Source organism: Anomalospiza imberbis, chromosome 2 (genome assembly GCF_031753505.1).
Source record: "Anomalospiza imberbis isolate Cuckoo-Finch-1a 21T00152 chromosome 2, ASM3175350v1, whole genome shotgun sequence".
Lineage (NCBI taxonomy): Eukaryota > Metazoa > Chordata > Aves > Passeriformes > Viduidae > Anomalospiza > Anomalospiza imberbis.
This window is the reverse complement of record NC_089682.1, coordinates 97,654,928-97,678,752: the sequence shown is the minus strand read 5'-3', so window position 1 is coordinate 97,678,752 and position 23,825 is coordinate 97,654,928. Positions and strand designations below refer to the sequence as shown.

The 23,825-nt window shown below is 38.2% G+C and overlaps 1 protein-coding gene across 27 annotated transcripts in view; it reads right to left on the bottom strand.

Annotated features, from left to right (window-relative positions):
• The window catches only part of LMO7 (LIM domain 7), a 130,162-nt gene that overhangs the window by 92,191 nt on the left and 14,146 nt on the right, over window positions 1-23,825 (bottom strand). For 26 of the 27 annotated variants that reach the window (XM_068182334.1, XM_068182344.1, XM_068182343.1 and 23 more), the window contains exon 2: window positions 2,549-2,619. The exons of the other annotated variant lie outside the window; for it this stretch is intronic. In XM_068182334.1, coding sequence (XP_068038435.1) covers window positions 2,549-2,619 — 71 coding nt within the window. The remainder of the gene's footprint in view (window positions 1-2,548; window positions 2,620-23,825) is intronic. 27 annotated transcript variants of the gene reach the window in all.

The following is a 23,825-nucleotide window of genomic DNA, read 5'->3' as shown; positions in this document are numbered from 1 at the left end:
TTTTTATTTTTAGATCTTCCAAATGCATAATTTTTGATTTATTTAACTGAAGAACATGAAGTAGCATTTGACCAGAAAAACTTCTGTGAATTTCTTTCTCTAGTGTATGCACACTAGAATTGGCAAAATGTAAAAGGCTTTATTTTGTCAACTACTGATCACTCAGCCAGCATGTACACTTACTCAAACAAACTGACTGGGTGCTATAGGAATATGTGGTGCAAGTAGAGGTCTTATCAGCTATGGTTTAAGTCAGATCTACAATCTACAGAGATAATATATCCACCTAAATCGGCCATGCCACAGGTGAACCAAGGAAATGGACAATGTAATTTCTAGTTTGTCTCAATTACTTGAGATCTTGCATTATATTGCTGTTGGTAAAAACTGGACATGTGAAAATTTTTCCCATCACCTCTTTCCTGTTTCTACAGAATTTCTACGAAAATCACTCCTCCTTGGACTTCAAGTATGTCAGATTTAAAATTATGGCACAGGAGAACAGATATTTTAGTACAACATAATAGGGCATATTTTACTTTAAAGAAAGTTGCATGCCTCCTAAGACAAGCTGCTCAGCTGAATGTCTTAGGTTGTAATGCAAGATGTGGCTGGGGGTGTGTATTCTATTGCCATCTGCTAGAACCAGGTGGGGCAGTTATCTTCTGTTAATGTGCCACTGAGTGTCACTGCATGATTGATAAAATTACATCATCCCATTGTGAGAAGCCCTGCCCAGAGGGAGGAGCCAAGCATTCCTACCTGGATAAAATCTGAGATTTGGAACACCACAGGCAGCTTTTTCCCCACCAGATTCCCAGAGGGGCAGCTTTCTTTATCGCTGGATTCCCAGAGGAAGACCAGGCCCATCTACACCACCACTGGATCTTCAGAGGAAAACTCCACCCTTCTACAGGATCACTGCTTCAACAGAACCACACCTGTCACTGCAGGAGGACTGCAGCCACCATTTAATCAGACTGCTACCAACACCCTGACCCACAGGGTGTCAGGTTATATTCTGACTCTGTCAGTGTTGTTTTCTATTACTCCATTTTTATTTTCCTAATAGAGGACTGTTATTCTTACTCCCGTATCTTTGCCTGAGAGCCCCTTAATTTAAAAATTATAATAATTTGGAGGGAGGGGATTTAAAGTTTCCATTTCAAGAGAGGCTCCTGCCTTCCTTAGCAGACACCTGTCTTTTCAAACCAAGATACTGAAGAAATTACAGGATATTTTTCTTGCATTAATTACAGATAAATGTAACTGACTTGCATTTGGCAGATGGATCCTCATTCTCTTGCCAAGTAAGTGTCAACAATGAAGATAGAAGATTCGTATGTATCAGTTAATGGCCAATTCTTAAACATCTGAATACAATATATACACCCCACTAAACATATACATTCTTATTAAAAGTATAAATTATTTTTATTACCACATTCTCACTCATTAACATTTAATTACATAAGTAATGATAATAAAGCATCCAACTCTACAATATTATTGACAATTAATTCATGCCCCATATCACAGATAACTTCAGAAGCAACTAGCAAGATAAGATGGGAAGGCAAAGGGTCCAAAGCAAAATGAAGGCAAGGACAGAAAACATGGTAATACTCACAGAAAGAAAAAATTATATATAAGAGAAGAAGCTCAGAGAACTGAAGTTTCACAAATATTTTCTAAAAGTTAGCTTTGCTGAACCGATTTTAGAGTGGCTCCGAGATTTGTGGGTTTTTTTGTTTGGTTGGTTTTTGTGGGTTTGTTGGTTTTTTTTGTTGTTGTTTTTAGCATCCCAGATAGTTCTCTAATGAGATTTCTCTTGCACTGGTGTTCTAATGACATTTACAACTGCTGTTCCTTAAAATATTAAGGGACTAACACCACTTCCAGTCCTGGAAACCTGTTCCAGTAAGTACCAAGATATGTGGATGAGACCTGTTGAGTGGACATTTTACACCTCTGACTCAGTCTAGCAACGAAACCAGGCAAGTCTCATCATTGCCAAGCCTACAATGTGCAAGCACAAGAAAGCTTCTTACAGAAAGTGCTCCAAAACAAGCTGAGTGTGAAGTTCTGTCATAGGAATAGGTAGTTTCGGAATTTATAGAATCAACACTAAAGGGCAGGGATGGAGGACAGAAATCCAAACCCCAAACAACAACAGTGGGTATAGGCTTAACAGAGTGCTTTGATCCCAGCCACAGCCACACCACCTTGCAGGAGCTGAAGTGAAAGCCCCGACATATCCTGGGCATTATAACCAAAACCAATATAATCCATCAACAACAGCATGATCCTCTCAGTATCCCACAAAGAAGTGTGTGGAACAAAACACAGAACATGTGGATCTGGAAAGAATGTGTCCAAAAGCTGTTTTTACTTCCCATGACAAACAATAGGTATTAAAAAAATTAAACTTATTTACTATAAAATACTTCTGGCATTCCAAAAATCCAAAAAAATTCAGAGGCCAGGGAGGAAAGAGGCCAGCTGATGTTAACCTGAAGGGTTTTTATAAAGGTATGTCAATACTCACTCGCACAATAGGACTCCATTTTCTAGAGCTGCTCGAAAGTCTTCAGTTTCAAAGCTTTGCCTGGTAACCACCTATAAGAATAAGAGTTGAGAGTTAATTGGACACACAGACAAAATCAGGACTAGCAAGAGAATCTTAGTAGTAGTTATAAGCAAACAAACCCTGATTTAACATTTAGTTCATACTATTATTTTCTTATATTAATTTCAAAGAAGCAAGTATTTAAAAGCCAGTTCTTCATGTGTCAAAAGAAGTGAGATCCAACATCTTAAAATAGTTTCCTCTAGTATAAGTCAATCTTCAGTTAAATTCTGTGGGAATACTTATTATTTTCTAAAGCAATACCAGTCGCATTGAGAAGCATAAAAGAAATTTCAAACAGAAATGCAAAAGAGAGAGAAAGTCTTTTATCTCCTACTTCATGTTACAGCATGTATACCCATGATATCTAGCACAAAGTATTTTAATAGCGGGTCTTTTTCATGCCACTTGCACCTAAGGCAGTGTGACTAAAGAACCACTCCAAGTCTGCATTACCACATGCACATCAATTCCCACTCCTCGGCAAGTGGCAGGACTATACTAATGAAACTCATTTGTATATTCAGAGTGAAAAAGCAGGGAACAAGAACAATGTCTTATAAGGACTTGAGGCACCCAAAACCAAAATAATTGACTACAAGTTTTCAGCAAAGTAGTTTTCAAAAAATACCCCAAAACAACAAAGTATTTGCTCAAGCCTACACTCACTTGGAGCCACTACTAGATCCTCCCTGTGCATACATTCCCTGCAGGGACCAAATTTGGCAGATTTTTTATAAACACCCAGATTAATAACCCACATGCAAATCAAAAAAGGACATATTATTCTGCCATCAGTCCAAAAGAGAGGTTTTATGCCAGCTGGGAACAGAAATCACATACTAGGAATTGTTCTTATTTGAGCTTAGAGGTCACCATGTTCAGCCACCAGCTAATTATGAACTGCCCTTTGGGGATCCTGACCATCCTCAATCCTGTGCAGGAGTTCAGGCACACAGTTTAAAGTGCTGTGGAACCTGCATGCATCCAAAGAAAAGCTACTGGTTTCCACAATAATTAAGGAAATTAGTACTAAAAAAAAATATCTGTGCTTGGTAAAAAGAGCAAAGGAGAGGATGAAACTCTTTTAGAATCTGTTATCACATTATCAGCCTATCATTTTTGTTCTAAATTCCAAGAGCGATGCACACTAACACCAGAAATCCTACAAATTAAGTAATTAACTTTAACATAGGTTTTCTTTTCATTCAGATGCTGTAAGTTCAAATGCTATCATGCTATTGAGAAGAAAATTAGGTATTACAAAAATCTTTTGTGTTTAAGGTTTTTTTTCTAAAATATAACAAATAGTGACAGAAAATTAATGATGGCACACCAACTCAAGAAAAATTTCAAAATTCAGGGAAAGAAAGGATGATAGTGATTTCCCCAGGAGAACTGCACTTTATACAATATTCATATAACAGTCTGCTCCTACAGAAAACTAGAAGTTATATCTTAGAAATATAACAGTCAATAATCACTTAAAAACACAGAATCTGAAAACTACCCTTATCTCATATATGGTATGGTATTTTGTTTCCAAACCTTTATATTTAGTGATAATGATTTTTAGGAAGCTAGCCAATGTTAACATAACAGCATAGAAAATTTAAATATATATTTATATTCCCAAGGTTATAGGGAATACGAGAAATAGGAATACCTAGTTTAATATTATGCCTTTCATTCTGCAAGTTAGAAATTTAACATTTATATGTCATACATTAGAACTGTATTGTAGTAAGGGTTGTTGGTCTGGAATCTAGCTTTACAGCTATGTTTCAAACTCCAATCAATTTTTAAGAATCCTAAAGTTGTTCTTACTTTGGAGTTGTCACTAACATCTACAGGACTACACAGTTGAAGCATTTGTGTTTATAGAGAGTTTACTGGTAAGTCACACATGCAATAGTCACACATGAGGTGCTCCCTCAACAAGAGTTGGACCCATCCCAAAATCCTGCAATGTCTTCTACACCCACAATCAAACTTTACAGTGAAATCCATCCTTTTTTTAAAAAAAATAGAAGTCCTAGAATTGCAGTATGTAGCTAAGGCCCAAACTCCTCAAGAATCATTCAGAGGAAGACAAGGAACATGTGCCACTGAAGAACTGAAGACAAATTACACTTCAGAGTAGCCCCTCCAGAACACAAGAATGCCACACTGCAAAACATAATCCTGTTTCCTTGAACATCAAGAGTCCAATTTGAGTACAAGGCTGTAAATGCCTCTATTAGACTTGCAGACCTCTTAAAATTACATTAGAAGACATTACACTAGAAGCATTTTGACTAAGCTATTTGTGCAGCTGCTGCAGCAATCAACACTGATTTGCTATACAGGATGGAACTGTCAGAACAATCTTGTGACCCACTGATTTTGACAACTACATGGTTTGTTGATATTAAAATAAAAGCATTGGTTCTGCCAAGTTAGGTTTCATTAATATTGACTTTCAAAGGATAACTAATAATTAAGTAATTAGAAGGCATTCTCAAAGAACAATTTAACACTGATGCATGAAACCAAAACATTCTCCAAGTTGCACAACAACTTGAATTTGTTGATGTCACAAAAGTAAGTGCTCCATTTTAAAATCTGCTTTTGTACAGAGACTGAGGACTTTTCTCATTATGGACTTTCATCTGGCTTATACCCAGTGCTGAGCTTCAAGCTCAGCTGTAACTATGATAGTCTACCCAGGAAACAGGTATCATTAAAAAAATGCAAAGGCGCAGACTACCTCAGAGTTCCCTGGCTTTTAAGAACCTAATTAAGACAAAGTGAATTCCACCCTATGATATTACATCTTCAAACTATGTCTACGATTTCTGAGTCACTGTTTGTTCATGAAAACTGCTTATATTGGGTGTGGCACTCTTATGTAATAGGCAGAATTGATTTTGAACAATTTTTCAACCACTTAGCCATGTGAGCCACCAAATAATAAAGAAAATACCTTACATGAGTGATTTCTATCCATCTTTGAACAACATCCCTTTCCAAATGATATGTCTCTTTTCTTTCCTCCATTCAGCTGAAAATATTCTGCTTCTATCACTACTTTTTTGATAGAATGAGAGCAATGACATAATTCAGGGCTATATCAGAAAATCAAATTTAATTACTGCTATAAAACAGTTTAATTTTGTTTTTGAAAGACCGAGTCCCTTAATACTTTGGTAATTTGCAATTGCCAGGTCCAACCAATTTTCTTCAGAGTGTGCATATCAAGTCTTTATTTAAATGTAGACATTTTAAAAATGCTTACACACAGAGGGCTAGTTTGTTTTATGGTTTGCTGTGATTCCTGTAGCAGGAGACAAATCAAGAAGAAATAACCAAAGATCAATCATTCTGAGCATGGCATGACACCAAAATCATCATGGACTGAACAAAAAGCACACAGCACAGAATATGCTGATTATATGCCCAAGTACCAAAATAATCATTGAGTATGTTTCCTTGGCTTGCTATACTGGAGGCCAAATATAGCTGATCATAAGGCAGGGCTCCTTTCCTGTACCATTTATCCCAGGCTGAAAGATTCTTTCAGTGTTAATTAAAAAAAAAAATACTAAAGGAGTCCATATCAAGCTGTTTTCATGGTTTAAACAGCTTTGAATGGCTTTAGTAAAAATGCAGCTCTACCACAGGCCAGTTGATGTTTACCACCACACGAAACTCAAAGCAAAGGGACTGGTAGGTTTCTCAACTTAACTTTGCTGTGATGGAAGCAGCCAAGCTGGACTCTCCCCATCCAATGCAAGAATCCTACCACATACCCAGGCATGCTGGCTGACCAGTTCTCCATCACAACAGCATTAGCTGCCCAGAGACAAGGAGGCAGTGCTGTACCACGCCCAGCCTGCAATCTCAGCGATACCTTGGCACAGGTATTTGCCATCCAGCCTACTCTCTCCACCTCAGTCAGAGCTCCTCTGCCACCCTGCCTTTAGACTACAGCACCTCACACCATGCAAGGTCCCTGTGTGTCAATTTGAGAGAAATGCTGCTTGCATCAGCTTGAAGCACACAGTTCCCCGATACAAGGATGTAGGTTAGGGATGGAAGGAATATGTAAGATACTGAACTACAGATAGTAGCAAATGCCTGAAGGAAGGCTTATGTCAGAATCTCATGGGGCAAACAATTACTCAGAGGGCAATTAATCAGATCAACACTGATTTATCAATTTCAGGTCCCCAGCATGGTCTGCAGCAAGACAAATTTTGCATGCTGAAGAGAGGACTGGCTGTCTTTTGCAGGGAACTGGGACAGTGATGCAACAGTGATGCAATGGTGCCATCCCCAGTACAGAATTCTGGCTACACCTGCCAGTTCCTGTCACAATGCCTGCCTGAGCAGATCACCCCACGTACGTATGAATGTCTGAATTCCTACCTTTCCAATGGCCTTTCTTCCCCTACCCATTACCAAAAATCTGGATCAGACTACATGGCAAATGGCTCCATCTTTAAATAACCCCAGCATTGCATTCCTCCATTTACAGAACTCCTTTGGCTATAACTGCCTTCATGCAGTGCAGAATGGTACTGCTCCTGCAAGGTGCATAAGGAGATACATTGGCTACACCCCAGCCAACAAGAAAGCATGCAGGCAACTCCCAGTGTGCTGGCATCTGTACAGCATGACCAGGTCTAAAAGTAGATTCACAATGTGTTTTCAAACAGTGTTTTGAGTCCACTGCATTTTATATCCAATTGTCAAAACATATTATACCTCAGCTTGACAGATTTTTATGGTCCATCACGAAAGAAGAGCAACATCAAAAAAAGAAGCAAAAAAAGGCAGTAAGGATTTTTTTCCCTCTCCTACATTCAGATTCACTACCTTCCCTTTTCAAGGCTATTTGCAGTTCCATCTAAATGCCATGCAGTACATGAGCTTGTGTTTGAATAGCTTGTGTGGTAGCTACCAGAAAATGCTGTCATTATGCTTTGAAGTAAATAGCTTGTGCTGCCTGGCATTTGCAGTCTTCCCATCCAGTCTTCTCCTCCCAAATTTTTAATTCTCCTCTCCCTCTTAATTAAAAAAAAAAAAAACCAAAAACAAACAAACAAAAAAAACCCCACATAACATTGTCTCAATTTCCTCCTGTTGTAGTTTTCTTTCTCCAAATCCCTCCCAAAGGGCATAGGGTGGTAGGAGACATATTTAGAGGGTTGCAGGGTTGCTGTACACAGTCTTGAACACAAGTTGAAAAATCAGCCATTTGGGTAGAAAACTTTTGGTGTTGCAGCCCAATCATAGCAATGACTAGATTTCTCAAGGTTAAGCAGTAGAAAAGAGCAGCTCATTTTTGAAGGCCAGCAGGATCTGTCTCCCTGAATTCTGAGCCCCAGAAAAATGCACAGAAAGAATGGGCATTCACAGCTCCCATCCACAGGAAAATACTACTGGAATTTCATTTCTAGTAGCAGCAGGGATGCCAGGCCCAAAGCAAGCAAGGTCACTGTGGAAAAAATGCTGCTATTGTGGGAAATATGCTGCTATCTTCCTTCTGATCAACAATTTAATTCACAGTCCAACAAACTCCTGAGGGGTCAGTCAACAAGCGCTCAAGAATCTGGTACTCACAGAGGCTCTCCCACTCAGCTCTCCAGCAATGAAAGGATGACACTGCCCAACCTAACCTGCACAAGGGTCAAGAACAAGACCTAGGTTTCTACAAAAAAAAGCTCTTAATTTCAAATCCCCACAGCTAAAATCCATGACAGGCACGATTCCACTGAGGAAAAGAACTGGGATGGCTGGATCAAGAAAAATATCTACAAATAAATGTGTTGTATAATCTAACTGAACAGCAAAAGTAAGAAGAGGGAAGGAGATGAATATTTTTGCCATTGATCACTTATGCTGGACCATGTGAATGTTCCTCTTTATCTCCACAACAGTAATGTTTTTCAATTGGAATAATTCACTCTCTATGGCTCAATGCGAGGCTGTACTCCCCTGTTTAACCCCATACCCCAAATCCCTAGGCATCATTGCATATCAGAGACTGTAGAGATTTTTCAGTCTTCAGTCCAAACTGCCTTTGATAGCAAACCAGAACAGATATTTATAAAAGGAAATGGTTCATTATTGAAAAAAAAAAAAAGTCTTAACTGTTATTTTCTATCATCAACATAATGATGGGGTCCTATTGTGGTATGCCTTCTGGACAAACATACCAAGACTCCTGAAATAACACACAGCTACATTCTCACAAAAGATGAAGAAAAACAAGGGGTGAGCAAGAAGGGAAAACATTACTGGTGTAGTAGGTGTGAAAAGCACAGATCTCTGCTCATCAGATGCTTATACTCTGCTTGTTTCAGCTTTTCTGTCAAATCATACATAGAAACCCAATCTGAAGGATGAATGCAAAGTTTTCCTTTCAATGGTTCACAGAATGCCTGGCTTGGTGAAACAATGCTGCAAAGAGAGCAGGGATAAACATTTCGGATCAATCCATTCAGTCAAGCTTTTCCCCCCACAAACAAGATCATCCCACAAAGGAAAACAAGATGAACAAGCCTACTGTTGTTTATCCTGATGACTGCACTGACAGTTGTCAAACTAGGAAAACCACCATGCATTACTTTGTGTGACAAAAAAATGTTACTGTATGTGCAGGTATGGGCAGCATCAACTAGATGGATGTAGGTGTTCCAGTAATGCAAAGCTTGCCAATGCAAAGTGAAATCTGAATGACTAGACATCTCTGAAAAAAAGAAATCATTGACATTTTATTTTTAATTACATAGCTACATCTGACTTCCTGGGAAACTATTAATTCTGTAAACACCATTTAAATGCACACATGCTCTAAAGCTGCCACCTTAAGTGATGCGTGATGATTTCAACTTTAACCACACATTCAGTTTCTCATACGTATTTGCAATTACTTTCCCTTAAATAAGAATAGGCATTTATTCACCTTCCCAAGGCAACAGAATACTAACACTAGTATTTTAAAATTTCCCAGTTGAGCTCCATACTCATTTAGTAGTTCGTGGTAAAAGAATGGTGGTATTAGGCCCCTTAACCATAAATGTTCCTTATTAGACAGAGAAAAGGATAAAGCAGTCATGAAGAAAAATACATCTAAACATTCTGTTCACCCTTGAAATAAGCAAAAAGCAAGCACTGAATTCCATAAGTATGTAAAAACCTGTTTTATTGAAAGTTGTCTTTTTCAAGTAATTCACAGTAAAACAGTGGTGTATTAGACTTCAGTGCTTCTTTCTGACAGAGAAAATAGTTAAACATACCCAAGGAACAAGAATTATGAAGGAATGATTTCCAGAAAAGTCATCAGCTGAGATAACAGAAGAAATTACAAGGAGAAATTCCAGTTTCACTACTTATTTTAATGACCATGTTTTATAATAAATGCACTCTCATGCTAGCCAGATTTTGAACTCACCCATTGTAAAAGTCGGTCACTCCATACACCATTTCTTATTCTTTTTTTCTGAAACATCTACATGTTCAGCACTGCACTGGTTCTTATCTGACCTCAAGTTGTTAACACCTTTCCAAGTTGGCGGATAAGCAACCAAGAGACAAATCCATTCATAGCTGCTGTAGCTGGATAAATTAATACATGCATAGCTACATCCTGTGTAGTGTCCACCAGGGCCATAAAAGAAAGCTTGTCCTGGACAGAATATCAGAATGTTCTCAACATCTTCCTCCAGACTTAAGATGCACAAGGCTTTGTATGGTTGGCTGAGCAGTCCAGTCACAGAAGAAAGCTGTGATTTTCCTGTTATCCTTAAATTGCACCAGAGCCTCTATTCCCACTTTCTTCCTCATACCCAAGTGAAGGGTCTGCATTTATGAAGTGTTCTGCAATCATCCAGGCTATCTGTGCTTCAATATAGTACTAAATATATATTAAATAAACCCAACTCCATCTCCATATCTCTCACACACATCCCACCACCACTCCCCCTCCCCAAAAATAAGCATATCAACTGAAACAGGAAGGCCAAGCATCAGAGAAGAGCTGGAGCCACAGCATGCTGGAGATGAGCAAAGGACAAGATTCAGATTTTATGCAGATTTTTGAGACGCTTAGCATACCCAAAGACCCAGTGATTCAGTGCCCTGGCAGCCAGGCTGTGACTGATGGGATAGGGAGTCACTTGCCCTCATAATGAACTTCAAGTTCAGACAGCAATAGTAAAGAATTCTGCCCCAAAATCTCTATGCAAAATCTGTATGTATAATTTCTTTTGCTAAAGGAGGAAAAAAAAAGGCCTATGACAACTACAGCAGTTTTCTTTCAGAGGAACAAGAAAAAAGAAAAAAAAAGGCCTATGACAACTGTAGCAGTTTTCTTTCAGAGGAACATGAAAAAAAAAAATTGCCTTTAAAAGCTTCAAGGCAAATAGAGGCATTGCTTGCAATATTAACAGTAAAATGTTATGATAATAAAAATAATATTTGTCTAGGGCAAACATAAAAAAGGACTAAAGCAAATACCAGCTTAGAATTTTTTAGCTGTAGATGTAAGAAAATAACATTTGTCTAACATTTTAATCTATTATTTTATATTTAATATTTTAAATAATGTCTCCATTTCACTGTAATTGAATTTCTAAATATGTGGTATTGCTCATTTAGAACAAAAGATAAATGCAAACTATAAAAAGCCTTTGGATGTTTGTATTTTCTAAGTTCAGTTTTACTACTATTATAATTCCAGGTTGGAGTCTATGCTGCAAATTTCAATACAGGCTCTCAATCCACTGGCATCTATTTTTACAGAAATGACCTTAAAGAAAACAATATCTTTGCTTACGTTGATTAAGAAAAACATGTTAAAACTCTGGTGTTATCTGCAAGTGGGTCCCTGTTGGGATTATTTAGATAAGTGGCAGAGACATATAGAGATACCAGCTGAAATGACCAAGAGAAGAGCATGCTTCTGCCCTAGATTACAGTTATCTCTTACAAATTTACCACCTTGATCCTGGGTGTATTCAATACTTTGATTTTTCATATATTTTAAATACTTCTCCAGAGACCAGCACTGGTGCTATGAGCAAACCAGAGAGCTAACCACAAGGTCTTGAAATGGCATTCAGCAGGAGGAAGAAAAAAGGCATTAGATAAAAGAAAATGCATACAAAGGGGAAATCCTTTAGATACAATTGTTTTCCCATGTTTAGCAAGGTTATTCATGCATTAAAGTAGTTTCTTGTTATTACTAGAGAATTGTCAATCCTTTCAAATTTTTCAGCCTTTACTGGAAGCAGTACTTTGAGCAGCATAAATACTGAGATGTGCATTGAGTCCACTTCAGCCCAAAGCATTCACCAACACTTCCCCCCCGCCACCACTACACCCATTTGCTTGCACACAGGGTTTGGGAACCATCAGCCTTCTCTGCGCATCTTCCCTCCCATCCCCACATCCCCTCACGTTTATATCTCTCTCTACTACACACTCTGCTTTCCAAGCCATTTCACCAGGTTCTCTTAGCTCATTAACAGGGAAACAGATGGACAGTGAGAAAAGAAATTGTGCAGAAACGAACATTTAACAGGGTCAACAACACCATAAAGGCAATCAGTGGCATGTAGAGACCCGGGAAAAGTAGTCACAACATCACTTCCCAGTAAACTATGGCACTTGGCATTAACTGCAGATCTTAAACAATGCAGCTTGGAAACTCCAGTATTATCTAGCAGCAGTAATGTAGAAATAAACAATCAGGTGGAAGTCACTGAAATTAATGCTGACTTCAGGTGGAGAAATACTACACTCTTTTCTGGAATTTTAATAACTCAGGGGGAAGGGTTAGCTTTAAAGAACTCCACTGATCTGACCTGTCTAAATAAAAATAAAAGCAAGATTGCAAAGCTCCTGTTTGGTAGCTGGGGGATTTCTTAACTACATTTACATTTTATAATATGATAGTAGGCAAACAGTGAGAGAAGCTACATAGAACAGTGACACCAAGAAAAAAAAATATTTCAGGGTTTTCCTAGCTGTTTTTTAGAAACTTTTAAAACATGGAGTTGAAAGGAATACAAACACATACAATTAATTATCTCGGGCTATTTGGAAAGCACTGTGCATGGACCACGTTACTACACTGGGAGCAAGATCTCAAATGCTCCCTTCCCAAGGCTCGTGGGGATGATGTCCTCCAGGTGTGAGCTCCTGTATCCCAGCAGAGGCCAGTGCCGCTGCTGCACAGCACCATCTAATGGGAGACATCCCGTACGACACATGACCACAGGCCCTGTGCTTATGTGCAGCCCTTCTTCTTGGCAGGAGATGAAAGAAATCGCCTCTGACACAGAAATTAAATAATTGCAGTCAGGGGAGAAAAAATGGCTGTGGAGGAAATTGAAGTCCAAGGGAGCCACAAAAGGATGGCGTGCATTTGAAAAGATGACAGGAGAAAAACTAGATGAGGCAGAGTATCAGTCTGGGCAAAGGAATAAAGAAGTTTAGGCTCAGCAAGTTTTGCTGACCAATGCTTGTCACTGATTAGGTGTTTGCAGAGTTCCAATATATGAATGCTGCCCTTTCAGAGCATTTAAATAAAAGGGAATATTTGGTGAACAAGTAGCAAGATACTCAAGTGTTTTTATACTTTGAGAACTCTGAAATTAGTATGTTCTTGGGCTTGAACACACAGCTTTCAGCTTTTCAGAAGATCCTGTTGTAGCTACACCTCCTTCAAGACCCTTCCATCATCTCACAGCAGGCACAGTGCCACGCTGAACAGTAACCACATATTATTCATAATTATAGATATATTTCCCCATCCCCAAAAAAATCAAAACTCTTTCACTGTTTGAGATACATTTGCCTTAAAAAAAAAAAAAAAAAAAAAAAAAAAAGTCATTGCTAGCAGAAATCAGGGAACAGGCTACTAACAACCTCAAAATCAGGACTTCACTCTATTTAACAATTTAACATGACTTGAAAAGGTCCCTCTTTAAGCACTATATTTCCCTGTCACATGTCCTTCCTATCTGAACATTTTGGTGAAGCTGATTTATTAAGCCAAGCATTGCCAGCCAACTCCTATTCTCCAGGGATCTCTGATGCATGGTTTGCAAAAACACAGATAGCAGATGCACTATCAGCTGCCAGTCACACGCAGCCCCACGCAGGGATAATTGCTGCACTGCAATTAAAGAGTTAAGGGGGAGAGCACGGAGGTCCAGAAGGAAAGCCATGAGTGACAACTGCTGCTCTCCCAACTCTTATAAGACTGCCCCCTTCCCATCCCCCTTTCTTCTTCAACATCATCACTCATCGCTCCACTTCTGATCCAGGGTGAGCACTGCACATGACCCAGGTGTTACTCAACCACCTCTAGCATGACACTTCCTCCAGCCATTGTACTGCTCCTCTGCAAATGCAGCTTTATTTCTTTAATTATTTGAGGAGCCAGACTGGTTTGACAGAGTGCTTGCTTCCTTGCCTGGGTGTGCAGAGGAGCCCAAGATAAGATTGACTATCATAGCAGCTACACAGAGTTGCTACGTACACTGCCCAGAGGTAGGATTTAATTACTAGTCAAAAGCAGTCCATCTCCCCCTGATCACATAGGAAAGTTATAATTTGCTTGTATTTATTATGACATCCTTGCAGAAATGTTCATGACTCCTTGTAAACAATTCCATATTCTGCAAGGGAGACGCAAAAATTTACATCACAGTCTTCATATTCAACCCATTAAGCATTTAAAATATGAATCTTTGATATCCACCTTTTTATATCCTCAAAATATTCCATGTTGATTAAATTTTTTTTTGTTCTTATTCAGAGGAAAACACGTCAGCAGTGTACTAAACAATTTATCTGCATATGGCAGATACATCCTTTCTCAAAGACACACTCTGACCTTAAGTCCTGTGTAGAAGAAACAGAGTGTTCACTCAGCTAGTTCTGAGATATTCATATAATGTCCCCTAATGATACATCTACAGTGCTTAAAAAAGCGCCACAAAACACACACAAAAAAGCTGTGACACACAAGCAGGCAAATTGAACTAGAAAACATAACCAGAGCTATAAAAACAGTCTTGAAAGACTACTCTTTTCTACACATTTAGTATGATTGTACCTTGAAACTACTTTTTAGATTATGAGTAGATGCATGTTCTTTGGGCATTTTTTGTCTTCAGCTTAACTTTATTTTGTCTTTAAAAATAACAAGGCATTAAATGGAGAAATACCATCAGTAATCCATAGAGGCTTTCATCAACAGAATTATCTATGCCCTGGATGACAGATTTTCTTCTACAATAGGCAAGATGCCTCAAGCATTTCAGGTTTGAGCCACAATGGTTTCTGTGACCAGCTGTCTTCCTGGGCATGCAGACTGCAAGAATGTCTGAAATTTTGCCTAGCAACAGACAAAGCACAGACTGCCCCCAATTTAAACATTTTACTCCATACATGTTGCAAGAAGTTATGCCCATTTCTGCTGCTTGATCTAGTAAGTGGTCGGGATTTACAAGAAAATTTTTACCATTTTATTTGATGCTCGTAACTAAGATGTTTCTCCTACTGTAAAAAAAAAAAAAAGCCAAAACTGGGAAGTGCTTTTAACATTAGGTCCACTGCTTTACCAAAGCAGAATGATGTCTCTGGGGATTTTTTAATACAAAATTCCAGAGAGAAAGGAATGATACTTCATAGCTCTGATGCTATTTCTGATGCAAGATTTAATTCTGGTTTTGGAGGCATCACAAAATCATGTGTTTTATTGGTCATACATACTCAGATCATTTGTTAGAACAAGAAGCTGGATATCATTTCAGCTTGAAGCATTCAAACATGACTTGCACAACATTTAAAGACTAACAAAGGAATTATTCCACTGAGTTAAACTAGTCGTCCATCCCACCCATCATCCTCAGCCTGATAGTGACACGTACCAGGTATGTCAGCGCATTTGCAGGGTGGGGAGGGAGGATACCAGTACTTTCATATTTAGAGCAGAGGTGTTCCAGCCTTCTCTATAATTAAATGCTAAAAAACACAGATAGGGAGAGCAACATATCTTTTCATAAACACTTTTCTTGCATCAGAAATCATTACAGAAAGGCGAAATGTCACCCACCACTTCCTCCTGTGCCTATACACCAAGCTTTTTAAAATACTTGGTTGCTTAAAGATGTCTTTGTTTGCACTGCACAACATATGAAGGTGGGCATCCAGAAGAACTTGAACACAAGTCTAACTTGTGATAAGTCCAAAGTGATAAATGCATGCAATGCCTTTTAACTAAGGCATCTACCCATGAATATGCTCCTAAAAACTCATGCATGTTATGGGACAGTATTCTCCAAGCCTGGTGCCTCAGATTGAGAGCCCGAGTTGATAGCAAGTGGGAATTCATACACCAGATGGAAATCACTGCAAATCTGATCTCATATCTCTTGACATATTCTGACCTCTGCTGTTATAAAGTGGAATTTATTTTGACAATAATTTTTTTCTTTAAAACATTGCCCTCAGCTAAATAAGAATTTTCAGTATCTGCAATTATCCAGGGAAAAGAAATGATGGGTATATCATTTTTATTTTACACCACGAAACATACACAAAGTTTCCACACCTTCCCTCCCCATCATGTTTCTACCATCCTGTCATTTATTATAACCTGCATCATTTGACTATTACATAAATACACACACTCTTAAGTTTTTTGGGGGGATCTAGACACTCTGTATGTTCCAAATCATCTCTCTGAGAATTAATTGTTTTAGATTTTTGTAACAGATACCAGCAAAAACACCCAGCACATATCAAAACAGAGACTACCACTGATCTGAAATTATTCTTACTCATCTTAGACAGCACTTTATTTTTCCAGTGTCAGTTGCACTTTCACAATCAAAATATTCTACAGTAGCCTAGCAAGCCCTAAATTATGTACAAGTCTAGGACTCTACACTGAATTTTGACACATTTCTTTCCGTTATAAAGAACGGAAATCATATTCTAAATATGCCATACATTAACATCAGTGTAAGTGTGAATGTGAATGAAGGATGGTATATTGCTTGGCAAACTTTTGAAAGTAGCAAAACATCACTTTTTAAGTTATAGGTACACTTTGAAGGGAAAAGAAGAAAGAGAGGGTGTCCATCATGATTCTCTGCCAAACTTCTTTCCCTTTTAGGTAAGAAGTCTCCTCTCAGACCTTATCTTGAAGATTAACATTTGAACCTGTACTGTACTTATCACAAATGCTCAAAGAACATTTTCTCTCCCTTTGCCATCATAACACCTGTCACATTTAAAAATAAAATTGCATGTACAGCTTATATGAGTTCCACCAGACTTGCTGATTCCCCATGGCTTGAGAGATGATAAAGTACTTGATCAAATATTTATAAGCAGTATGAATTCAGACTATCTCTCGGACAGAAAGCCCTTCTGATTAAGGAACACAGTGCACAATGTGTGTTTCAGCACTAAATGCTAATTTTATCTTTATGTCTAACTAGGGAAGAGACCATAATCTAAAATCAGCTAGCCCACCTTTATGCCAAGAACCTACCTCTTGTAGTTCTAAACATAAGAAATAGTCTTGTTCAACTCTTTTCAGTATGTTTTCACCATTAACTGTGTTCGTTCTAAGCAATACTAAAATTAATACAGTTTTTTATTGTTCTGCATGGAACAACTTTATTTTCACCTTCATGCATAGTTTTTTTTTTTTTTTTAAATCTTTGAATACTTTGCTTCTGCTGAGAGAATCATATAGAAATTTGCCTTCACACCATTAATGGAGTAAATACAGGAAATGCAACCACATAATGTATATAAACCAGTGAATCTTAAAGGATCCTCAGCTACAGCTACAAAACAAACAGCCATGAAAGCCCAGCACAGCACCTTATTCCACCATACAGATGCCCCGAGACAGCCTGCTAGTTTACACGCACTCCCTATTTCAATAAACATCCCCAAACATTCTGTTTTGCCCCAGTTAAAACCATCATCTGCTGGAAACCAAACCAGAGTGGACCCCCCAAAATGTTGCTGCCCCTCCAGTAACTGATACCTAGACTGTTCGCAAGGATGGTAAACAATGAGTCATATAAACTACCACAAGTGTCCTGTAGGATTTAACATTACAATTGACTTTTTAAAATATGGAACTACTTCAAATAAGACATGTTAAACCACCTCAGCTTTCCACCTAAAAATTTTAATAAATATAAAAGTTTTGAATTATATAAGGAGGAAGCCTTAGTTGTGCTCTCTTTTTATAGAGACCACCCAGCAGCATCCTGCAAGTGGTCTCAAAGCTTTATTGGCTTGATTGAACATCTGTCAGATTCTGTAATACCCTCAAATAGAATACATAAAGCACTATGGTTAGTTTAATTTTGTATTTTGTCAAAAAAAAAACAAAAAAAGATGAGAAATTGAATAGCCTAAACCAAAGCATGATTAAAACCAAAGCCTAAGCCATAACATGATTAAACAGGAAATCTGAAAAACCAATTCACAAAAATAGAAGTTAATAAAATACACACAACTAGTACAAAAAAGAGTCTGGCAAATTTAGGTTAAAAAGTAACTAAAGACAAAGTACAGAAGAAATTCTACGGTCCTTCTAGAGGAAACAAAGGACAGAGCAGGCGTGATGGAAGTAAATAAACATAATGAAAAGATGGTTATGATGTCCAGTTGAAGAGCTGGCAGGTGCTTCAGAGAAGCACAGGACTGGGAAAACAACCACTGAGAGTACAATTGTTGAGATGGCAAAGCCTGGACAAATTTGCATAATTGAAGTTCTTGTCTGTTCTAGAGCATGCTCTAAGCCATTAACAATTGCCTTCAACTCAAAGGGCTGGAAAGGTCTCACTGACTGAAAAAAAAAATTTAAACATCCCCTTTTGAGGTGTGATGACATGACAAAGAAAACAGAAAAAGGATTAGAAAAACATTTAGACTCTTCTCCCCAAGTTTAGCTTCTAGAAGGGTATTAGATATTGCTGACTTACCACCAACACAAGGACATAACTTTTTGAAAGGGAGGAACACTTTGGCCTGAAAAGTTTTTTTTTTCCTTGCCTTGGCAAATGAACTGGTTTGACACAAGAAAAGCAGCAAGTGTGCTATAGATGAACTGAAGTCATGCAACTGGAAAAAAAGCCTTGTTATTTTATTTAGAGACAGATTGTGGAAATGCAATCTAGGTGAGGTGATTAAAAGGCCATGACATTAAAGTCAGAAGACCACACATGTCAAGAGCAGGTTTCTACTGTGCCAACTCTGAATTATGTACAAGTCTAGGACTCTACACTGAATTGTGACACTATTTCTTTCCTTTATATAGGAAAGAAATCATATTTAAATATGCCATACATTAACATCAGTGAAAGGTATAAGGGATAAGGTACTAAACTGGAGCCAAGACAAGTTATTTTAAATAACTCTAGTGTGTTCTTGACAGAATTAGGTGATGGACAACCACCATATTATTTACAAACTCAAACTAAATCATTGCATGGGACAAAAATTCCATGTTCAAGTCCTGAGCTGGAGCACTGGTGCAAAGCTCAGCAAGAGAAATTCAGAGTTGGCTACAAATTCTTGTTCTTAAACAGGGCAACCAAACACATGAATAGGATACTCCTGTGCATCTCACAACAATGTTAACTTTTTTTTTAACAGGCAATGTCAGTTTGTAGTCAGTCACCCTCATACCCTTTTATGCAATGACACTGCTTTAAGTGGTTATTCAGCAGTTTGTATTGGTGCAGTAGGTATCCTACTCTTAGTTTGCTTCCTGCTATTTCATATATTGTGCTCCAAGAAAAGACACTTAGGAGAAAGAGGACTAGTTATTGCAAAAAAGAGATGAGGGGGAACATGTCTCTTCCAAATGTACCAAAGCAAAATTTGCACTAATCGATTTACTTCACAGCAAAGAAGATTGTCGTGCATTAGAGAGGAAAAGTTAGCCAGGAAAGTTAAGTACCAGTTTTTAAGAGGTTAAAGTATATGGAGAAGGGTAGATATGTTAGGAATGGTCTAGGTATAAGAACATCCAATTTTGCAAAAGAGTAGTCGTGACCTATGTGACCCCTAAGCTTCCCTGAGCCATATATGCAATTTCTACATAAAGAACTTATTACTCACTCAGTCTCATCATCTAAATACCAAACCCAGTAAAAGTTCTTAGTTAAGCATGTATGTATCTCCATGATTTAAGGCACAAGAGAGAACAAAGTGGGTTTCAAGGAGAGTTTGGGTGGTGTTTTGGAAATTAGGTACTTCACAGCAACTGCTCAACACACACAATAACCTAGATGTGAAAAAACTCTACAAATAAATCAGTTTATTTTAGGACACACACTCTAAGTGCCAAAGCAGAAATTTAAACCTGTAATGCCAACTATGACATGGCATTGTTAAAGCAACAGAAAATAAAGACAGTATACACACGGTGGAGGGGACTGACACAAGTACTACCCCCACAAGTACCTTTAATTATTCATATCAGGATAATTGCCAACTCTGAGGGCACCACATTTAAGCAGCGCTTACACTACCACATGTAACCCAAACACCAGGCTCTGTAACTCTCATGTTGTGGCAGAAGATGCACAAAGAGAGATAGGATTTACTAGAATTTGAAGGCTACATCCAATTTATGCTCTCTAATGAATTCTTTAATCAATACTTTTGTATGGTTTGTTAATTCTTATCACTTGCTGGGGGTAGGGAGGAAGAAACTGATTGGTCTATATGTGCAAGGTTGTTAGCCTTACCCTGCTCAGAGATGGCCCACCTGTGCTTCTCTAGTGACCCTGGAAACACTGGAGATGCCTGCAGAGATGGGAGAGTGAAGGGTGGTGGTGCTGAGGATGCCTATGCACCACTGGCATTTTCTACACTTCCACAGAGACTACATGATAGTCAGATAACAAATTAAAAAATCTGGTTTCCCTTTCCTTGATGGAATATGTCTTCAACTAGAAAAAATGACTGACCTACAAGCTCTGAAGGACAAAGGGCTCCTCCTGGGCACCTACAATGACAGAGTGATGTGAGAATAAGGCGGGTACCAGTGGAGAGAATAGTTACAACCACAGCAGGGTTTTCTTTGAAGAACCTCCAGAAACCACATAATAACTTTTTTTTTTTTTTTTTTGTAAGGAAATATTCAAAGTAAAAGCAGGTCTGGGCTTCATTACATAGCTTTTGGTCACAGGCACATGAATCCACCTGCTCAAGGTATTACTTAAGATACATATAAAAAAAAAATGGAACAAAAAAATCACATTTTTGCCACCTCAAGGAAGAACGCGCAAACCTCAACACAGCCTTGCTGCCGGAGGCGCAAACAGAAGACAAACAGGACAGAAGCAGAGAACCCTAGAAGATGTGCTGGTCATGTTTGCATATGAGAAACAGGGAGGTGGGAAGAGGAGAAGAGCCACTTTTGTTTCTGCCCCAGCCCCTCCAGCCCACACTGGCAGAATATCTAGCATGGCCCTTGCATAACCCTGCCTCAGGTCTGCAACAGGGACATGATATTTGCTGCACCTTGGTCTCCTGCCTTCATCCATACCCATATACGCCAGAAAAGTTGAGAGCCTGGATAATTCCAGTTCCACTGCTGCTTCCAGCGATCCTGTGCAACATTGCTGCTGAATTCAGGGAGATTACATAGAAACCTGGCAAACTGAAACAGCTCCAAGGCCTAATGACTAAATGTTCCATGGTAATGACACTTGGCTCCGGAACCTCAAAAAATCAAATAGGAAAGTCAAAAGTTAGTAAATCAGAGGCAGCCCTTAAACGTTTTTTTTTTTTTGGACAAAGATTTGTACTAATCAAGGCCACACTTTAAAATGTACAAAATTCATACCAATATATACCTATAGCAAAAGAAATGTGTGTGAAAAGTCATTATCAGTCTTTGTATTAGATTTATCAATAGATGTCAAAGGACAGATCTGGAGTCAATAAAGTAAATTACCCATCTTCCATTTAATTACTTGGAAAAAACCAAATTAAAATTAAATAACATCCAACAAAATAGTCAAAAAGCTTGTTAATATTCTTACCTCCATGCAGGAAGAAGGCTACAATGTAACTACCCAAAACACAGTTTACCAAAAACAAAGGGGTACAATAAAACAAATCTGAAACATGAATATTCAACATTTTGTGAAAATATCCTATTATGAAACAAAAGATTTCCTTCATAAACAGTGTGATGGTAAGTTGAGAATCCCCGCAAAATTTCTGCTGAATCCTTGGAAAGTTGCAACACTCTGCAATAGAAGATATTGTTACTTTAAAAAATCTGAAAACTTAGCACAAAGTGAAACTGGGTTAAGAAGTAAACATTTTGACATCAAGCGATTTTTTTTGCAAGTAAACTTGTGATACCCATACCTCCATTAAAAATATTACAAAACCCTACATGGGGAAAATACTATGTTAGAAAATTCTTTGCAGTTTTTTACTAGAAAGTAATTCTGCAAACATTATAAAGATCTCTGTGCTACTCAAAAATACACAGCAGTTCAGAATAATTGAAAGTAACTGACAAAAAAGCAACTCACCTTCTATCTTGATTCTATTTGTTTCACATACATGAAGCATCTGTGAAATTCATAGCATCTGAACACATAATACACATTTTTTCAGTATGACATAGTAAGGGATATTTTAAGATGCTGGAATGTCATTAATTTCTGCCCCTCAGCTCAGCAATTTGTAAATAATTATCTCTAGAGCACCAAAACAAAGTAGAGCCTGTCTAAGCCCATTTTATCCAACCATGAGTGTTTAATTTAAACATCATTTAAGATCTAATGCCAAACCCCAGCATATATTATTTATCATAAAATTGAGAAGGACATCTGATGGCTTCCTGTAGGTACATATCATATAAGAACAACTTTTTTTTATTTTTCTGTAAGCCTAAATCTTGGCCCTTTCAGTTTCCTAAGATTTCAAACAAGTACCTACATTTCTGCTGGGAACCAAGTCCCTGAGGAGCAAGTTTAGCTTGAAGTGTCGCTGTCAAGCCTTTTCCTACAGTGTCAGTAGGAGAGGAGGGAAAGAAGAATACAACTAGGCATAATGCTTTTTAACTATCTATTTTTCTGGTTACAAGAGAAATGGGATCCTCACACCTTAAAAAGGAAGGAGACTTGTACTATCAGATTCCTGTTCTTACCCAGTTTTACAGGAAATAGCAAGCCCTCGGCTCTCGTGCTCTGACACAGAAGGCTGCACGAAGGGTTTTACAGAGCCATGGCAGCTCTGTAGCCTTGGTCTCTAGAAAAACCTTCCACTCTGCAGAGGTTGTGAGACCCCCCCAAACAGGGCTAAAAGTAAATTACACTGGGATAAGTGAAGACCTCCAGAATGCTTATGAATGTCTGGCTCCAGGAAAGAAGCTCTCCTGACTTCAGACACTACTTTGTGTTTGTTTGTTTTTTAAATTCCATGAAACAGAACACACCCACATCTTTTTTTCATCCTGAGCAATTCATTCAAAGTCAAATCTTTGGTCTGAAGCTCAAGGTCTTCTATTTTATTTTATTTACTTCTGGGCTAGCCTTAAAGGAGCAGTGAGAGAGGTTTAAAACTGGCTACATCATTCACCAGAAATACAAGATTTCTGCTCTTAGGCACCTATGGAATTCACTTGTTTCAAGCTCTTCAAGTTTGAGGAAAAAAATCTGGGCTTCAAAAATTCCTTACTTTAATTAATGACTTCTTTAATTAGACCTCAAATTAGTTTAATCACTATGAAGGAACAGTGAAAACAAAAAGTTCAGCATCACATGATATTTTAAAATAACATCTTTAAAATGGTGCTGCACAGACTGCACAGTTCCACTCCTAGCCAGCTCTCCCTGGTGGGGGTCTCTGTCCTAACAGCAGCAAGGGATAGATGGCCTCTGTGACACCCTGTGCCCCCAGCACAAATATTTCCATCAGATAATTTTAATTCACACATAAAAGTGAAGTAGGGGGTTGGGGGAAGAGAAGGGGGTTTAATAATTCTACAAGTCTTCCTTACCTAAAAGGTTGCAGAAGCCAAATGAACATTCTGGGAGAGAGAAATTTTGAAAAAGTATGATCCCAAACCCTCGACATCTCAACAAAGAGAAGTAAAATTTAAGCATCCAATTTCCAACTTAAAAAA